The following is a 20,308-nucleotide window of genomic DNA, read 5'->3' on the forward strand; positions in this document are numbered from 1 at the left end:
CCATGGATGTAGATGCCACTGGTTCTTCACGTTCTGCATATGTGGATGCCACCAACGCTATCTATTGCGCGGCGGTTGAACTTATGACTCTCGGTTCGAACAGGCAACTGGGAATACGGACCTGGTTTGTTAGTATCTCTGAAAGTTCGTAAGTCGAATATTCGCAAGTAGAGGAGTCCCTGTAATGTAATACATGAAGTGGATTACAGAGGAGTATTGCATGTTGCATTTAAGTGGAGGAAAATTCCTCCAAAAGGGATGGCCATGATGCGGTACAGCAAGTAGGTTAATGCACCCATCTGTGCTGACCTTTTAGTCTTGTCCCATCGTACGTTTGTGGGATTTGTCCAAAACCTCCGGTTTCCTCCCACACGAAGCAAACACACTCAACAACGTGGGAATAGCGAGACATCTCAACTCAGGGCCCTCCGAATAAAGTCTTGACACCCTGGTGTCGAGACGTCCCTGGGTAAATAAAATTACACGTTTAAACCCATTAATTGACAATGCTTCACGTTGATAAGCGAGTCGGAATGCTGAGGCTATGGCCCAGTGTGCATGTCATTTGCACACCGGCTGTCGTAATTAAACGTCAAGCACGTGTAATAATCACAAGTGGTTCCATATGGCCGGTCTGCGTCCCTTAGGAGGTATATAAAACAGGAACACATAATGTTGATAAATGAAACGGCGATTATCATGAAAGTGACGATCGTGTTAAACACATCCCACCGGTGCGCGCGTAGCGGGACACCGCTCCCAATTCCCGAACCCACAATGCCGTGTGCCGCAAAAGGCGGATGTCGAGCACGGTTTGCATATCGGTGGCCCCACTTGTTTAACTTCATTGTGTATTTAAATTTTGATTTCACACCTGATGATGATTGCTTGTGTTGCAATCGAAACGTCGTGAGAATTTAATTGTTTTTTATTTTCATTATTTTGTTTCCCTTCTACGTGACCTTACCGAAAGAACCAAGAATATGAATTGCGTATGTTGAACTTCTTTTCGCACCGTACGTAGCCAACCGTGCTAACCGGAGGTGCCGGGGGGAGGGGGGGTGAAGGACAACACACTGAAGACAAAAAGCAGTCCTAAAGAAACGAGTTTTCAATCTAGATTTAAAAGTGCAGAGCTCCATTGGCTTCCTAAGATCGGAAGGAAGAGCGTTCCAGACGGCCGCAGTCGCGCATCTGTATACGGTTAATGCACCCGTCTGTGCTGACCGTTCAGTGTTGCCCCACTGTGTGCACATTAATAATGCACAACACAGATTGATTGGCAGGTTCTACTGAATGGTTTTCGCTTGCTCGTTACCCCTCCTGGGGTTCCACGGTGGCTAGGAGATGTTATACTGGTAGGAACCTCCTGGTTACACCAGCCTACAGGGGATTATTGTGTCCGTCCGTCCGTCGTGCATCCAAAAATGGGAGGGGTGTGGCTGGGTGGAGAGGGGAGGGTGGGGAGGGGCTGGGTGAGGAGGGGCTGGGTGGGGAAGGACTGGGTGGGGAGGGGAGGGGAGGGTGGGGCGGCGCTGGGTGGGGAGGGTGGGGCTGGGTGGGGGGTGGGAGGGGTGGGGCTGGGTGGGGAGGGGCTGGTCACCCCGTGGTGCCCTTATAAAACTCAACGTTTAACCTCCTCACGCCGGCTTGTGCCCGCCCTCACAGTCGGCCATATTTGCGAAATACACCACGCCGCCGTTGACCCTGGCCATTGACCGAGCAACCCAACGTTCCTACCAGCTCCCTCTGCAGGAATGTGTTCTCCCTCGCCTGGTGTGCAGGAGGTCGTGGCTTCGATCCAGACCCTGACCCCTGCATATTTGGAGTTTGCATATTCTAGGTTTTTTTTTAGTAGTTGGCTGCTATAAATTTCCACGTGATAAGCCACTTCGTTGAGCTATCAGTTGTGGCCAGGTCGCTTCTGAAAAAAGAGCCACGTAGCTCAGCGGGCCTTACCTGGTAAAATAAAAAAACAGTAGTTTAGTTTAGAAGTGGGACTTTGCAAAACATAGCGACAGAACGAATAGGACTGGAGGTGGGATACAATCTTTACCCGACAGAATCCTGAAAACGTCCAAATGGATTTACAAGTTTGCGTGTTCTCCCCGTGGTCGCGTAGATTTTTTTCCGGGTCCACCGTTTTTTTTTCTCACGTTTAGAATAATGCGTCGTAGAGTATTCGGCTGCTATAAATGTCCACGTGATAATCCGCTTTGTCGGGTTATAACATGTGGCCATGTCAACGGAACGGGAAAGGGGTAAAGATGTATCCGCAAATGACTTGAGTGGAACAACACGCAGCAATTCGTCGTAACCCCTCCCCACTCCCGCCCCCACTGGGGAAAACTTGGCAGGATTCACGCGAAAATGTGTCACGAGACTCAGCGAGGCTTTCCAGGGAAAACCGAAGTAACAAGCGACGACTGCTCCCAGACTTCAGAACACCTCAACGCGTGGCCAAGATTCGCTGGAATTAACCCTACATTTTAAATGCGTTCGATGATATTCTGTTCGTAAAATGGAATTCGTTGGCCATGAGATGTGCTCTATTTAGGCGAGGTTTAATATCTGTATTTGGGTTGTGTTCTACGGTGGCTACAGATATTACGGTTGGATTTTGTGAGATCTTGCTCCTGAAAGGCACACGCATATAGATGTGTTGGTGTTGTCTTTGTTGGATGCATATGGGACCAGTGGATCATACAACTCACAATCATCAGTAACAAAACAAATGCAAAAAGGATCCATAATATAGGTTTTTTAGGTTAGATCGTTTAAATATAAATGTGTCGCTAAACCCGCCACCGCCCGACACAGCCAACTAGTAAGGTTTGTCACGTAAACAGAACGTGCCAATTCGTTACTAGTTCAGCACACCGGCGTGTTGGAGAGTAAATCCACAACATTTACAATCTGAGTGCGAAGTTTCGCCAGTAATTACAGCTAGCATCATCAATGTTTTGTTTCCGTGACAAACCTTACTAATTGGCTGTGTCGGGTGGTGGCGGGTTTAACGACACATTTGTATGTTTACGCGATCTAACCCAAAGAAACCTCTACTATGGATACAGCTCGCGAAAGCCTACTTCGCATAAAACCCCAAAAAAAGGTGTCTCCTTAAATGTTCATTTATTTTACAATTTGCCTTAAAGATGTTACAGGGCAGTAGGACCGCATACCACTTGAGGGCAGAAGTAGACGATTAGCCAAGGACACGTTCACCCTAAACAAATGGGATTATCAAACACACATACACCACGCACCATAATGAAACCTACAAAAGCCCTACAGTTCCAGCGTGCATTACAATCCAGAGAAAACTTTTTTTTTATCTTTTACCAAGGTTAAATCATGAAAGTAACCGATAAAATAGGTGCAAGGAGCCCAAGTGAGACGTACACGTGCACGCCATCGCCCCAAATGTGTTTGTCCGTCCGCAACGCACACCTGGAAACACACGGGGAGAGAGCCGTGCAACGGCACAACGGCGAAAAAAGAAAAATACTTCAACCTCGATTTAAAGCTTTCGTGACTGCAGGGATTCATCTTCTTGGTTCTTTCGGTAAAGTCACGTAGAAGGGAAATAATTAAATAGAAAAATAAAACATAATAAAATAATTCTCACGACGTTTCGGCCACAACGCAAGCAGCCGTCCTCGGGTGAAGAACAGGATGGCTGCTTGCGTTGTGGCCGAAACGTCGTGAGAATTGTTTTTTATTATGTTTGATTTTTATTACTTGATTATTTCCCTTCTACGTGACTTTACCGAAAGAACCAAGAAGACTTAAACCTGTACGAGAGTTTGAATAAGCAGCAGGTTTGTTGAAGTCGAAACATTCCGTCCGATTCGAGCGGCCAGTGTTAAAAAAGGGCTTTCATTATATTTACTGAAAACTAGCGGCGATATGACTTTGTATCGGGGGGGGGGGGGGGGGGGGGGACAGCGGATTCGTTAAGGAGTTTCTAGTGAAATCAGTCTCAGGTCTCTTTACCATAGTTCTGTGCAGCAGATTGTGAAGTGTAAATAGATGATCCAGCGACTGTTGTCTGTTTAGATTACGATCAGAAATCAAATTAGTGTTATTGGCATGATCTTACATTTTAAAATAAAGCGCCTCCTGCAGAAAGTACATAATTTATTAAATACTCAATCGTGAAAATAATGCAGTGCTGCCACCATTGTCAAACCTTTATTTACAGGGTAGTTATAAAGCACTACTCTTTAGCCTCACGATCTAAGCGGCATGGAGTAACAACTAATTTTTATGTGTTATTCTCAAAATAATTATTTTTATTATTTAAAACCAAAATCATTATATCGCCCAATACTTCACAATACGAGGGTGGTTACTTTATGGGCAGTAGTGATTTAGCAACATCGATCTCTCAAAATGTTTTTTTTTTATAATAACTACAGCCAACTCGCATTCCAAATATTAGCATTATTTTGCTTTGGCAGACGTCCACCCTCTTCGTAACATGAATCGTGCAAGAAATCTGCTCTTGACTTCTAAATATCACGTCCGTTTAATCGCTACAAACGTGACAATGCGTTGGAAAAACCTGAGAGAATTTTTTTCCTTTTTTAAATTTCTTCCGCTATCCTGACTCATAACACCAGATGAAAGTTCACGGAGATGTTAGCGTCGACGAGAACGTCACTCCAGACTGCCTTTGCTGATTAAGCCTTTCCCATTCCGACGACGTGTGTTTACGGCTCGTCTTCTGGTCGGAAGACGGACCGAGGCTCCCACAACGCCATGCGGAGAGGGCGCGTCGCACAGTTTGGCGCCAGCTATCGTAGTGTGCGGTCGTGTCGCTACAGTTCTTTGCGGTGAGTGCGATGTCTTTTAAAAACCGCGGCGCTACGCCTCTCTAAATAAAATCAACGCGGATCGCTTGCGCGTTCCGAGATTCATCGGTGAACGGGACAGACCCTGTAAGTTGCAAACGTCTCGGAATGGGAAAGGGTTCAAACAACTGTTGATCCGCCGCACCATCTCCCGATCATGAACAAACCAAACCACACAGCACGCACGTGGAAAGTCCCAAACACAGCATAACTGGTTCACTCAAATCAATGAAGTTTAAGAAACCAGAGTTTGAGAAAATAGCGTTTCTCAAACTCAATTTCTCTCCACTCACCAAGGCACCTCCATTCAGCTGCAGGTAAGGTTGTAACACGCTGCACAAGCCTGATGATTGTGAAATGTGCCCCGATTCAAATTAAGATTTAGATCTTGTGTGCGTGAGTCACGCACCATTGGTGAGCGGTGGCGCAGTGGTCAGCGCGCTGCTCGACGAATCCCGCGACCCCAAGATCGATTCTTGCTCGCGACCAGTAACAGTGACAGGGAATTTTTGAACCAGTCATGAGCCTCGGCTAGGTCGACTCGGCCATAAATCGTTACCTGTCGCGGTGTGTTAACATCATCACTGGGGGGACACAGAGGCGGCCGGGCGTGGTGCTAGCCCGGCCTTCATCGGTGCTCGCTAACAGCACTTGCCCCACAAGTCTGTTAAAGGCTATGCGCGGGGAGGAGTGTTGGGGGGGTGTGGGGATGTTTGCCTTCATCTTTTGAATGAAGACACGGCGGGGCCATCGTTTAGCACTCGTGAGACGCATGCGGCGTTTATAACAACTTGGATTGCATTCCCAACGGAGTAGACCGGTAAACATGGGAAGGCGCTCACTCTCGCTCTCTCCCTCGGTGGTGGTGGTCGATCACGAGGGTTGGAGTTCGAATAAACCCACGGCTTTACAGACAACGGAGTCCATGGGCCCCCGGCAGAATCTGGTACCGCCCCAAGGGTAGCAAGAACTTCAGCGGTGCCGATTCATTTTTATTCGGCAAATCAGCGTTTTAATCATTCCATTACCACCCCCACTGCCCGGCCCAAAATCACCATTGTTGCCCACGCGAAGAAAACTGCAAACCGCCCGAGGGTGACGCCACCCCAGGTGGCACCGGACAAGTGAAGATATCTGTCCGGGGGGGGTGGCTCACGGACGACATCGAGCGCGCGATCGCCTGCCCCACCCCCCCCCCGTTGCCACTCAGCCGGGCGGTCTCGGGGTGGGGGATCGGGTAGGGCAGATGGGGCGGATGGGGGGGGTGGGGGGGTGAGGCTCTACGGTCGACGGCTCCGTGTACGGCTCCGCTTATTCGGCGGAGTCGCCTCCGCCGCGATGCTCGATGCCATCAAGGCGACGGCTCAGGCTGCTGACGCGCTCGTCGATGCGGCGCAGGCGCGCGTCCACGTGCCGCCCCTGGGAGCCGTCGCGTCCCAGCGAGCCCGAGTACAGGTAGAGCCCCACGGCCACCACCATGACGGCGACGGCCTTCTCGGGCGCCGCCTCGTACTTGACGGAGAGGTAGGCGGCCAGCAGGCCGAGCAACAGCACGCGGACGACGCCGGCGAGCAGGGGCCCCAGCAGGGAGAACGCCGCGGCGCAGGCCGCCGCCAGCAGGAAGAAGGAGAGCTGGTAGAGGACGAGCAGCGCGACGAGCAGCGCCAGCAGGCTGCCCGGCGACGCGAGCAGCGTCTTCACGTCCAGCAGCCCCCAGATGTCCATGTCTGGTGACGGGCGGGCGGGCGAGGGGGAGAGACAGGCGCGCACGGATGAACGGACGGGCGATGGAGATCGCGTGATTTTCACCGACTTTGGCAGAATGTCCCGCGCGCCGTTTTATTCGGCGCGTCAGTTTTGTTTGGCATTCGTTTACTCGGGGACTGTCCACTTGGGAGGGTGGTGTATTGGGAGGTTTGGACCGACGCCGACGATGAGCGTCGCGAGAGGAAATTGGGAGGGCCCGCAACCCCCGATGAGCACGGATGGCGGCGTACGGTGCGAAAGAAGTTCAACGTGCATGCAACATCCATGCAAAGCACAGCAAGCACACGAGGGGGCGACGCTCGCTCGCCTGCCTATCGTCGTACACCGACTGTGACCACGCTTTTGTGCATTAAACACGAACCAATGAATCAATGCGCAACCGACAGTATGTCCACTACCACCACCACCACCCCCCGTTCACCTTTATATCCGAGAATTTCCAAGAAGTCGTGGGCAACCCGGGCCAGAAAGTCCAGACAGGCGTCCACAGCGGTGACGAGCTGCCTTCGAGCCACGCCGCTCCCCTGCGGAGAATTACAAAACCGTGTTTTTGCTTTCACTCGTACTACTACAATGTACACCTTTACCTACATCGGTGCTGTTGCATAGCCGAACATTTTTGTTGCTGTTGTTGTTGTACGGCATTCCGTCATTACTCACGAACTCGCTCATCCGCGATTTTGGCTACCCGCGAATCGTGACTATCGCGTCGAGAGAGACTGAAATAAAGTGACGAGGTGAGAGAGTGAAAATAAAGTGACGGGCGAGAATGTGATGCGAGAAAGTGATGAGATCAAGCGGTGAGATCAAGCGATAAGTTAAGTTCATTTATAAACTGTTCATTCATACTTCAATATTTATTTATTCATGTTAAACATAAGCAATCTTTTTTGTGTTATGACAATTTCAATGCGTTCAATAGATTATTTATGTATTTCAGGTAATTCATATAAAAGGCCACCATCATTTGCCGCGAAATTAGCTACTCACGAGCATCTCCGGAACGTATCCCTCACAAATGACGAGGGAATGCTGTTCAGGATGTATTCTGCTATCATTGTTTGAGATGTTTTTATACCTATTGTTTGAGATGTTTTTATAGCTATTGTTAGAGATGTTTTATACCTATTGTTTGAGATGTTTTTATACCTATTGTTATGGATGTTTTATACCTATTGTCTGAGATGCTTTATACCTATTGTTAGAGATGTTTTACACCTATTGTTAGATATGTTTTTATACCTATTGTTATGGATTTTTCATATCTATTGTTTGAGATGTTTTGATACCCATTGTTAGAGAAATTTTCATACCTATTGTTATAGATGTTTTTATACCTATTGTAGAGATGTTTTTATACCTATTGTTAGAGATGTTTTTATACCTATTATTAGAGATGTTTTTATACATATTGTTATAGATGTTTTATACCTATTGTAGAGATGTTTTCATACCTATTGTTAGAGATGTTTTATACCTATTGTTAGAGAGATGTTTTATACCTATTGTAATGGATATTTTATACCTATTGTTAGAGATATTTTATACCTATTGTTATAGATCCAATTGTGTTTGGTTTGGAGTAACGTCACGCTGCACGATACTCGAACCGCACTTGGGCTCACGTTCCTGGCTGACATCACGCTCCCAGTGTGCAGTGGAAACCCGTCTGTGCCACAGCGCGAGACACGCGCACAACAGCTGCGATGAGCGTCACAGCACTGCACGGGTGTCCTGGACATGTGTGTGTGGGGGGTGTCTCGCTGGTCCTGGCCACCCACCCCCATTCATCGGTGCTCGCTAACAGCACTTGCCCCTACTGTCCGTTAAGGCTATACGGGGGATCTTTGCCTTCGTAGCGGTTATCCTACGAGCCCGGCGGCCAGAGTTCGATTCCCGCTCGCGGCCACCGACGATTATCCGAACCGGTCCTGCGCTTCCCTTAGGTCTACTCAGCCTCAAACGAGTACCTGGTGCTGTGTGTAACAAAAAACATCGCCACTGGGGAGACAAAGGAGGTTGGGCGTGGTGCAGGCCACGCAGCCCCTCGTGTGCCACTGTGCCCACCGTCATAGGGGATAGCTCACAGCACTTGCCACAACAGTCTGTTCAGGCTACACGGGGGACCTTTGTATTTGTGAGGTTCTGCTGCTGCACCCCCCGCCCCCCGCACTATCACCACCGATACTGCCCAGTGCCGGGTGTTATTTTTATTCACGGTGCACTTGAAGACACACCGTGTGGGACAATACGGGGCACCACGCTGGAACACTCCTAGGGGCCACGGGCAAATTTGAATGCGATGCCCCCTCCTGCCCCCCCCCAACTGATGTCACCTGCATAGCCGTGAGGCTCGTTATTAATTATTGAACGCGTCCTTTTAACTCGAACAGCGACTGCTGTTGAGATGCGCACGCGCACATACACACACATACGTGTGCGTGCACCGTGTGGAACACGCATGAGGTGACACGACACATTTTTTTTTCTCGAGGCTGTTTTTGCACAACTCAATAATTCAAGGGTGGCCCTCCCTAAACTAGAAGCATTTTTTATTTTACCAGGTAAGGTCCACTGAACTATACGGCTCCTTGTCAAAAGCGACCTGGCCACAAATATTAGCCCAACCAAGCGGCTTGTCGCGTGGAAATGTACAGCAGCCAAACACTCTAAACGTGTGATGTAGATCCTTAAAGAGGAGGGAAAAACCGGCGGACCCGGATAAAATCCACGCGGCCACGGGGAGCACGTGCAAACCCAAAATATACAGGCGTCAGGGTTCGACTGGAACCCACGACCTCCCGTGTACTAGGTGAGGTAGTGAACGTCGCACCACCGCTGCATTGGGGCATTGTTGCAGCATTATTGCCCCAATGCAGCGGCAGGACAAAGCCTTCGCAATGAACGGAACACGTTCTACTGTGCTGCCCGAACAACACACGGATGGACGAATGGACGCACGTGTCCGCGGCACCGCATTTACAAATTTAATCCCGAAATAATTGAACACAATTCACGGCTTGAGCCGATTTAATCGCGTGCGGAGGCGTGCGGGCCCTCGCCGCCAACGCCGCACAGCGGCAAGGAAGCTGCGGGCGATGATGTCCTTTGCATAGCGGTTGCAATCGGCGAAGTTTGCAAAAGCGACTCTGTACCGAGCGGCGTCTGCTTCGCAAGCCTCTGTCCGAATAAGGGTTGGAGTGGGTGGGGTGGGGAGGGAAAAAAAAAGAGCACACGACCTCAGGGAGCAAAACCCGATCCGTCCGCGTGGCACTCGGACAAACGCCGTGAAATCCGACGAGCTCGACAAAATGCGGGCCCTGCAAGTCCGCACACTGTAAGGCACAGCTGGCGCACGAAGAGACACGGGCATTCGCGCGTGCGGCAAAAGAGGGCGATGCCTAGGCGGCGAGAGACACGGAACTGTGTAACCAGAGTATATATCGGTCCTCGCTTCGTGTCCCGCAGAAGCACAAACGACCATGGCTGCCAGATGCAATGATAGTGTGAGCCGATAAAGCGTCCTGACGCAGGTGTGCATCGAAAGGCCGATCCCATGTGTAACTCACCATCGACAATTCAGAGGCGCGCATCAATAAGCCAATCGATGAAGGCTTACGCACACATTTCACGAAACCCGCTCACTGACCACCACCACCACCAGCAGCACGGTGAAGTACAGTCCAACAAGCCCCATGACAAATCACTACCGCCTCCCAACTCTCACGTCGCTCAACAAGGACCGCAAACCCACTGTGTTTCGCGTTTCGCATCTGACACGTGCGTGACGGCCGTCTGATATTTTAACTTAAGGTGCGTGGGGTACAGCGGCGTCTAAAGCGGTTAAGAGCACTGCACTTATAAGAGCTCACGACTCCAAGTTCGATATCCCAGCCACGGCTAACATCAGGGTCAAAAACTAAACAGGTCGCAAACCCCAGACGTCATTAACCCACACCGACAAGCGTGGTCCAGTTTGATCAAACGACCCAGGCCCGTGAACCAAACGTCATGGGGGAAGTCTTCATCCAGCAGCGGACTGACAGAGAGCTGTGAATTAGACAAGGTGAGCCACCGGCAGTGTTCCATAGCGAGTAGTCAGCAGCACACAGTAAAGTAGTTAATATCTCTAAATTGCCAACGAATAACCAAAGCTCCTTCCAAGTGTAAAACGTGGCCATGGGCCACCAGATTTAAGAAAAGGTTCTGACGCGTGTTTTTTGGAATGCGTGCTTTTGGAAAAGCACAGATTAATTCCGAGCGACACGCCCAAAGTGTGCAGGCGAGGTTAGTTCTTTATGACGCCGTCAAAGCAAACGCTAAGCGCCGTTAACATCAAGTAATTATTGAGAGCCGTTTACCAATCGATCTACTGCTGGATGTGGAGGCCTGCCCACACACCAGAGTGGATCTCGGGGGATTGTTCGAGCGATACTTCACCACGCCGGTCAGTGAGGGTTGAGCGAAGGAGAGGCCAGCGCACTGGTTCAGACGTCAGCCAGGGCCGGGGAATCAAAATCACGTGGCCTATGTTCACATCACTATGAGACATCTCCTTTACCAGTGGCAAAATATAGTAATAGGTTTTTACCCTTTCAACTGGTACAAAAACTGGCACCTTTATACAAGGCGTCATGTTTGCAATAACCACAACACAAGCAGTCAAAATGCAAACAAAAAGAAACAACTCTGATGATGATGATAATGATATGCTCACTGTACCAGTTGAAAGGGTAAAAACCTATTACTATGTTGACATCGTTAATAAAGGCCACCATTGCATCTGCGACCGGTCCCCGAGCGATCGACGGTTCAGTTCGAGGGAGACGGCTGCCACTTTTTGGGACGCGTCCCACCCCCCACTTCTTGATGCGTAAAAATTCCAGCAAACTGCGCTCACTTCAAGTTTGGCGGCCGACGTCCCAAGTGTACCGCGACTCTCCCAAAGGAACGGCGCCACCTCTTGTGGTCACCCCCGGTGGACCGCGGATCAAACTAATCACTCGAGACGCGGGTGCGTGGTAGCATGAACAGTTTACGCGAACGTCGTCGCAAAATATAAATGTGGCGTGAAAACCCGCCACCAACCGGCACAGTCAACTAGTAACCGCTTCGCTCTCATCTCACTCTCAAAACACGATTAAAACTATTGAACTTTTAAATGTCATTTTACCAGGTAAGGCCCACTGAGCTGTATAGCTCATTGTCAGAAGCGACCTGGCCACAAATGATAGGTCGACACAGTGGCTTATCGTGTGGAAATGTATAGCGGCAAAATACTCGAAACCAGAGGTCGCAAACAGGTTTTGATTCCTTACCCGTACCCGTACCCAGCCGCACCAGGGTCGCAAACAGGTACCCGTACCCGGCCGTACCCGTACCCTACCCGTACCCGACTGGGTACGGGTACCCGACTGGGTACGGGTAGGGTACGGGTATCAGGTATCTGATTGCGACCTCTGGGATGAAGCCATGTTGCAGGCGCGGGTGGGTTGATTCTAGGAACTTGAATTGTGAGAAGAGACAAGACGTTGGGAAATGAGTGACAAACGGTTACTCACCAGTGACTCACGGTCTACCCGTACCCGTACCCGGCCGCACAAGGGTCGCAAACGGGTACCCATACCCGTACCCGGCCGGGTACGGGTAGCCAGGTATCGGGTACCCGGTTGCGACCTCTGCTCTAAACGCACGTTGATTTTAAATGTGGAGGGAGAAACCGGCAGGCGTCAGGGCGTGCCTTCTCCTCCCCTCCACACACTCTCATTCCTACCTCTCCACATCAGCACGTGAGGAGGGCATGTTAATTTTGATGGGGTTTTTTTATTTTTTTGCACAACGCAGCAGAGATCTGCTGAACATGTCCATGAAGATTTACAGCTTTCGTGACTGTAGGGATTCATATTCTTGGTTCTTTCGGTAAAGTCACGTAGAAGGGAAATAATAAAATAATTTTTATATAAAACAATAACAATTCTCACGACGTTTCGACTGCAACACGAGCAATCACCATCAGGTGTGAAATCCACAGCAAGAAATGTCGTGAGAATTTTTTTTATATTTATATTATTTCCCTTCTACGTGACTTTACCGAAAGAACCAAGAATATGTCCATGAAGGTTGCTTAATCAGCCTCCTCGCTCGACCAGCGTAACAACAAGCGCCATTCGCCAGTAAGTGGCGGTGACGTCACCACGGCGCTTGTGCCAGGCTAGGTGCACGTTGAGGCCACGTGAAGTGTCGAACGCCCGCTGGCAGGAGATCATGGTGCAGACCCAGGTGCCACAAGGGTCGACTGACCGAGACGACTGCCCGATGCTCCACCTGTGCCCCCTACTGTGCCAACTTGCTGCGTTTTATCCGCCCGGCGCTCCGCTCGTTGTGAGCGTCGCTCCTCCGCCCTCTGTCGATGTTGGAGGGCGACTTCCTCCAACTGTCCAGTAGCAGCGTCCTTCACGAGGCCTCGCGACCGCCACTGGGATTATAGTATAGCTAGCAATCATCGATTAGACATAACGATCGTTGCTCCGTTACTGGCGGACTAATACCCGTTTTCAGGCCAGATGTGGAGTCATCCTTGTACCCCAACAGAGACAGCTGCCGCTGGGGGCGCTCTTTCAAATGCGTTTCAGATGACACGTTATGGAAAAAGTCGCCATAATTAGCCATCATTGTTACCGTGATCAATGCACCCAATCTCGTCAGCTGTCGGGAGACGAGGCCAAGGGATTTTTTGTGATGCTGGCCCAGCATCACAGGATAAGGCAGCACTAGCAGGTGGCCTCGTCTCCCCATCTGACAACTTTATACGTTACAATTTCGCGACAGAACTTTGTCGAACGCCGTGAGAATTCGTTGTCACTGAACTTTGGTGAACTAAAACCATCTGCAATTCACACCATTGGAACCTCATTTGCCAGTAAAAAATATGATAATTGGTTTTTTACCCTTCTATCTGGCAACAAAACTGACACCTTTTTTACAAGGAGTCATGTTTGCATAGACCACAATACCTGCAGCCATAATGCAAACAAAAAACATAACTCTGATAATATTGTTTGCATTATGGCTGCAGGTATTGTGGTCTATGCAAACATGACTCCTTGTAAAAAAGGTGTCAGTTTTGTTGCCAGATAGAAGGCTAAAAAAACTATTATCATCTGCAATTCGTTGTACGCATAGCCTGTAGGGTCGCCCGTATGCTTCTTATCCTCATCATCAGGCACGATATATCCACCGCTGGATGAAGGCAATGCCCGTTAGCGAGCACCTATTAAGGCCGGCACGTGGGTGTGTGGCCAGACCCATTCCCAGCCGTCTTTGCCGTCCCAGTTGTGATGTCGCACCCCCAACAGACACGAACATGTAAGGCTTAAGGGGGAAGCCCAGAACGGGGACCGATTTAGAAAATAACCCGCTAATGTTGGTCGTCTGGTGGAGCGCTAACCACTCCGCAAAACACAACAAAAACTCCCAATGACTCAAGAAAACATCTAAAGATCTCACACACACACAAGGCAAGGCTCGTTGTTCGCGAGCACCTATCAAAGAGCCCCGCCACGTGTGTTTGGATCTGAGCAGAAGCACTCCCAGCCACCTTCATCTCTCACCCCCCCTCCCTCCCTCCCCCACAAGTTCCGACACCGCGACTCATCCATCACTCACCTTGACGATGGACCTCACGGTGTCTCTTCCCAGCACCATCTCAGCGCCGTCCCAGACTCCCTGCGCCGCCTGTCTGAACACGTTGGGTCTCTCCTGCTCGTCCCGGTCATCGTGCCTGGCCGCGTGGGCGACGGTCACCACCACCACCGCCACCACCAGCAGCAGTAGACACAGCACAGCCGCAGATCGAGACATCTTTCACTTCACCCGAGCTCTTCCCGCTTGACACACACTGCTTGGGGCAAGTACTGGAGGGGGGAGGTGACCAGCACCACGCCTGGCCGCCTTTGTCTCCCTCGTGGCGAGGTTTACATTAAAGTGGCTCTCACACAGCGCGTCTCAGTAGCAGCAGAAGAAGAAGCAGCAGTAGTAGTAGCAGCAGTAGTAGCTAAGCCCACGGAAGCAGTCGCACCCACCGTCACCGTCGTCACCGGACGCACAGAAAACGTCCGACTCGGACAGCAGCGACTTCCTGCTCGAGCGCGCACCCTGCAGGGCAAGGCGAGAGGGCACGTGGAGATTTCATTCATTATTCATTCATTCTTCATTCATTCATCGACACGGGCATCAATAAGCCCGCGGCGTTGAGCTCATCGTTTGTGTGCCCAGCTCGCCTCTGGAGGAGAGCTGTTACAGCTCGGTCGGCCTTTCCTGGTTAGAAACTAAACGCTAAAATAGTCGGGAGAGTTCGGATGAGATGAGACGTGGGACCGTGAGTAGGTGAGTGAGTGGAGTGAATGAGTGAGTGTGTGAGTGAGTGAGTGTGTGAGTGTGCGAGTGAGTGAGTGTGTGAGTGGAGTGAATGAGTGAGTGTGTGAGTGTGCGAGTGAGTGAGTGTGTGAGTGGAGTGAATGAGTGAGTGTGTGAGTGTGCGAGTGAGTGAGTGTGTGAGTGGAGTGAATGAGTGAGTGTGTGAGTGTGCGAGTGAGTGAGTGTGTGAGTGGAGTGAATGAGTGAGTGTGTGAGTGTGTGTGAGTGTGTGTGTGGAGTGAGTGAGTGTGTGAGTGTGTGAGTGGAGTAAGTGAATGTGTGAGTGTGTGAGTGAGTGGAGTGAGTGTGTAAGTGAGTGTGAGTGAGTGTGTGTGAGTAAGTGTGTGAGTGAGTGAGTGTGTGAGTGAGTGCGTGAGTGTGTGAGTGAGTGCGTGAGTGTGTGAGTGTGTGGAGTGAGTGAGTGTGTGAGTGGAGTGAGTGCGTGAGTGAGTGTGTGGAGTGAGTGAGTGTGAGTGATTGTGTGAGTGAGTGTGTGAGTGAGTAAGTGAGTGTGTGAGTGAGTGTGCGTGTGAGTAAGTGAGTGTGTGAGCGTGCGTGTGTGTGAGTAAGTGAGTGTGTGAGTGAGTGCCTGAGTGTGTGAGTGAGTGCGTGAGTGTGCGTGTGTGAGTGTGTGAGTGAGTGTGTGAGTGTGTGTGTGAGTGTGTGAGTGAGTGAGTGTGTGAGTGTGTGAGTGAGTGTGTGCGTGAGCGTGTGTGCATGTGAGTAAGTGAGTGCGTGAGTGTGTGAGCGTGCGTGTGTGTGAGTGAGTGTGTGAGTGAGTGCGTGCGTGTGTGTGAGTGTGTGAGTGAGTGCGTGAGTGTGTGTGTGTGAGTGAGTGAGTGTGTGAGTGAGTGTGTGCGTGAGCGTGTGTGCATGTGAGTAAGTGAGTGCGTGAGTGTGTGAGCGTGCGTGTGTGTGAGTGAGTGTGTGAGTGAGTGCGTGCGTGTGTGTGAGTGAGTGTGTGAGTGAGTGCGTGAGTGTGTGAGTGAGTGCATGAGTGTGCGTGTGAGTGTGTGAGTGCGTGAGTGCGCGTGTGTGTGAGTAAGTGTGTGAGTGCGTGTGTGAGTGAGAGTGTGAGTAAGTGTGTGAGTGCGTGTAGCGGTTAGCGCGCTGCGCTATGAACCTGGCGACCCGGGTTCGATCCCCCCTCACGGCCAACACCAGTGACGATTACCTGAACCGTTACTGGGCCTCCCCTAAGTCAACTCAGCCTCAAATGAGTACCTGGTGCGGTGTGTAAACATCGCCACTAGGGAGACAAAGGCGGTCGGGCGTGGTGCTGTCCACCCACCTCCTCGTGTACCGTTCCGGCCTTCATCATCCATCATGGCTTGACTTCGCGAACGAAGATCTAGGAAGGACACCCAGGTCTTCTGCAGGCACGCTGGTGGCTGAAGAGGCCTATGCGGGACAAGCAGGTCCTGCCACAACAGCTGCAAGTATAGGTCTCATCTGGGATGGGTGCTGAGGGATCATAGTTCTTCCTCCTTCTCCTTTAGTCCTCCAAACGGGCCCTGCGGGTATCTTCGAAGAAGGAGTTGGCCTGGTGGACTGTGTGCCGCCAGGAGTTGCGATCAGCTGCTTGTGTTGCCCACTGACGGTGATCGATGCAGCAAGCAGTGAGGGACTTCTTCAGGGAGTCTTCTTTGTATCGCTTTCGTGGTCCCCCTATGTCGCGATGGCCAGAGGACAGTTCCCCATACAGCACAAGCTTAGGTAAGCGGTGGTTCTCCATCCTGGCGATGTGCCCTGCCCAACGAAGCTGTATCTTGAGGACCATGGCCTCGATGCTGATGACCTCCGCTGACTCGAGGACTACCTCTCCCCTCTCACCTCACCCTAATCCCCCCCACGCACTCTCCTACCTCTCCCCTCTCATCTCACCCTTCTCCCCCCCACGCACTCTCCTACCTCTCCCCTCTCACCTCACCATAATCCCCCCCACGCACTCTCCTACCTCTCCCCTCTCATCTCACCCTTCTCCCCCCCATGCACTCTCCTACCTCTCCCCTCTCACCTCACCCTAATCCCCCCCACGCACTCTCCTACCTTTCCCCTCTCATCTCACCCCACTCCCCTCCACGCACTATCCTACCTCTCCCCTCTCACCTCACCATAATCCCCCCCACGCACTCTCCTACCTCTCCCCTCTCATCTCACCCCACTCCCCTCCACGCACTCTCCTACCTCTCCCCTCTCATTTCACCCTACTCCCCCCCACGCACTCTCCTACCTCTCTCTCCCCTTTCACCCTACTATCTCCCACCCACTCTCCTACCTCTCCCCTCTCATCTTACGCTACTCCCCTCCACGCACTCTCCTACCTCTCTCCTCTTATCTCACCCTACTCCCCTCCACGCACTCTCCTACCTCTACCCCTCTCATCTCACCATCTCCCCCCCACGCACTCCCCTGCCTCTCCCCTCTCATCTCACCCTACTCCCCCGACGCACTCTCCTACCTCTCACCCAACCATCTCCCACCCACTCTCCTACCTCTCTTCTCTCATCTGACGCTACTCCACGCACTCACCTACCTCTCGTCTCACTCCACTCCACGATATATGTTTATGTTTTACTTTATGATAGTAAATCACTCTCCTGTGGTTTGGTGAGTGTCGTCAGTGGAGTGTAGTACGAGAAATCGAACGGCAGATGGCGTCAATGACCAATTCACTCCGCAGTTTCCCTTTAAAGTTTTTTGTTTTGTTTTACAGGACTGTTAAATCGTTTTACTTTTTGTGGAAACAAGTATTGTAAAGAGTCGAAGTGTGTGTCTATTTATTTATTGTGTTACTCGTATTCTCAGTAACGACGCTTGTGACTATTGCGCGTTATGTAGCGTAGAGTTTTATGTCAAACTAGGACCACTTTTTATTACAGAAGAGGATGCTTTGCCGTTCAACATCTGACAGTTCATTGGATCCAGCAAGCCTGACTGCTGATGAGATCCTGAATGCTGAAACCGGTCCCGAGGTTGCCTTTATTAAGCCCAAATTTGCTGAAACAAAAATCCACCCCAAGGCGAACGTGTGGCACATGGGATGTGAATAAAATACCTTTATTTGTATATGTGAAGGGACACATTTGGGAAGGAGGGTGTACAGTCTTGTCTTATTTATTGCTTTGCTAAAAGGATAATGGGTGAGCGATGAGCGTGTTTTGTGAGCGGTGCCAGGTGTTAGTTCGGCGAGTAATGTGGGTCGGGTTAGCTTCGAGTGAATTGTGTTCAGTGACAGGTGACGACCAGGTGAGCGCTGAGTGAATTGTGTTCAGTGATAGGTAAAGACCAGGTGAGTGTTGAGTGAATTGTGTTCGGGACAGGTGAAGACGAGGTGAGCGGTGAGTGAATTGTGTTCGGGACAGGTAAAGACCAGGTGAGCGTTGAGTGAATTGTGTTCGGTGACAGGTAAAGACCAGGTGAGTGGGGGGGGGATCAAAGCTGACGGGACAGGGGGGCTGGCCGATGTTGAATATTCACCCCGCCCATACCACGGCCTTCCCTCGAGCTGATTTTTTTTTAAATGAGGATTTTAAAACCGCATTTCGTCTCTAAAGGTGTGTACTGTACTGCATTGCGTGGTTTATTCTGGGATTGTATTAAACGCATCGAACATGCTGACCGGCTATGCCTTGCACACGTGATGGTGCGTATCATCTGGTACCCACCTTGCTTCAGTGTCGTCTTGCTGCACCTTCTCTAAACGTTACGATGACGTACAATGCGATGACTTGCTCCGGTCTTTCTGCTTCCAAAAAATCGATCTTAATACTTCACGTCTCGTGCTATTTGCAAAATCATTGCAACCTGCTGCAAAAGTCAGTGAGGCTATCGTGGCTAAACAAACGTAAGCACAATGTAAACGTAACTTCCCCGAATCTTCTTCTTATCCGGGTCGTGCATCAAGCAAAATTACCTACTGCAAAATTCATGAGACTCAGTGAGGCTATTGCGGCTAAACAAACGTAATAAATGTTTAAACATAATTTCCCCGTGACGTCTTCTCATCCGGGTGAATATACCATTATCTAAATTCTAAAATAACGCCAAATAAATGCACGTGGGTAAGGAAGGAGGGTAAGACAGCAGCCAGTGCTGCTGCTGATGCGTAGTAGTAGTAGGAGTAGTAGGAGTGGTTAGACAACCTCTGCTGTCAAGGCGTGCAGAGCCAAATGTTGTGACACTGCGAATCATGGCGATGTTGACACCTTCCCCACGCGATGACCCCCTCCGGCGTGGGAGATCGATTCCGTCTCAGCGGCGTCACGATCTCTGTCGTTCTACCACCGCTGGAGTTGTTTTTGTTTTGTGTGTCTATCTCGCGAATTAAATTTCGTCACGAGATCGGTAAGAGAGAGAGAGAGAAAACAAAACCGAAACTTCGGTGCGGTTCGCGACCGCGTGCCCGAATTTAACGAACTCGCAAAGCCACTCGTGGGGGAGGGAGGGGGATCAGGAGGATGATGCCTCACCGCTGCTCCTCGACAGCCGAGGAGGAGCAGAGGCGAGATGTCGCACTGACGACGGCTGCCCGGCAGCGCCGGATTAAGCGAGTGCGGGGCCTGTAGAATATGTTATAAAGGGACCCTGATTTTTTTTCTACAAAACCATGAATATTAAAACACACATTTTTTTCTTTGCATATGTAAAGTAATTGTATTTTTTCATTTGCCATACAGCCAGATACTACGCCAAATCGCTAACCTTAAACACTCAGTCGTTCACAAAATTTGAAGGCAGTATAGTACTATAGTAATAAAGCAAGTGCAGAATCACTGAACCGGAATTGATAGCTTGAAAGCATTTAGCGCGGGGCCCTTGAAAGTGCGGGGCCCGTAGCACGTGTAGCTACTACATGTGTAGTAGCTACAACATATGTAGTAGCTACTACACATGTGTAGCTACTTGTGCTACGAGGATAATCCAGCACTGATGCCCGGTGCTGATGAGCGGGTTTCGCTGTGCGCGCAGCGCGAGCGTGCTGTTTGAAGGGGAGGGCGGAGAGTGGGGGGTGTTTGGGGGGTAGGGGGGGGCTGAGGAGGCGGGGTGGGGGGGCAGGCAAAATATCAGGGGAGGGGCTGGGGGGGCACGACAACATCCAGTGAGAAAATAAACTTCGAGCGCATGTTAAACGTTGGCTAAGAGATGTTAACTACCTCGCCTGGTGTACAGGGGGTCGTGGGTTCGATCCCAACCCTGACGCCTGCTGCTGTATATTTGGAGTTTGTGTGTTTCTCTCTCTCATCATCACGGTGGCTAGGAGATGTTAA

General features: G+C 50.6%; 1 protein-coding gene across 1 annotated transcript; it reads right to left on the bottom strand.

The window, feature by feature from the left end:
- Positions 1-3,930: 3,930 nt before the first annotated feature.
- LOC133341770 (uncharacterized) lies at positions 3,931-14,853 on the bottom strand. Its single transcript, XM_061550455.1, has 3 exons — positions 14,289-14,853; positions 7,045-7,147; positions 3,931-6,583 (listed from the first exon to the last, which is right to left on the bottom strand). The coding sequence occupies exons 1-3, from the start codon at positions 14,481-14,483 to the stop codon at positions 6,168-6,170; spliced, it is 714 nt and encodes a 237-aa protein (XP_061406439.1). The 5' UTR covers positions 14,484-14,853; the 3' UTR covers positions 3,931-6,167.
- Between the last annotated feature and the right edge of the window lie 5,455 nt (positions 14,854-20,308).

This window comes from Lethenteron reissneri, chromosome 12 (assembly GCF_015708825.2).
Source record: "Lethenteron reissneri isolate LAM-NWPU_2019-01 chromosome 12, ASM1570882v1, whole genome shotgun sequence".
NCBI classification, from domain to species: domain Eukaryota; kingdom Metazoa; phylum Chordata; class Hyperoartia; order Petromyzontiformes; family Petromyzontidae; genus Lethenteron; species Lethenteron reissneri.

Excerpts from the sequence above, each read along its gene's own strand:
- LOC133341770 (XM_061550455.1), bottom strand. The coding sequence starts at position 14,483 with ATGTCTCGATCTGCGGCTGTGCTGTGTCTACTGCTGCTGGTGGTGGCG. Across the intron at positions 7,148-14,288 it reads CCGTGAGGTCCATCGTCAAG|GGGAGCGGCGTGGCTCGAAG; the intron begins GTGAGTGATGGA and ends AATTCTCCGCAG. Across the intron at positions 6,584-7,044 it reads GGAAATTCTCGGATATAAAG|ACATGGACATCTGGGGGCTG; the intron begins GTGAACGGGGGG and ends GCCCGTCACCAG.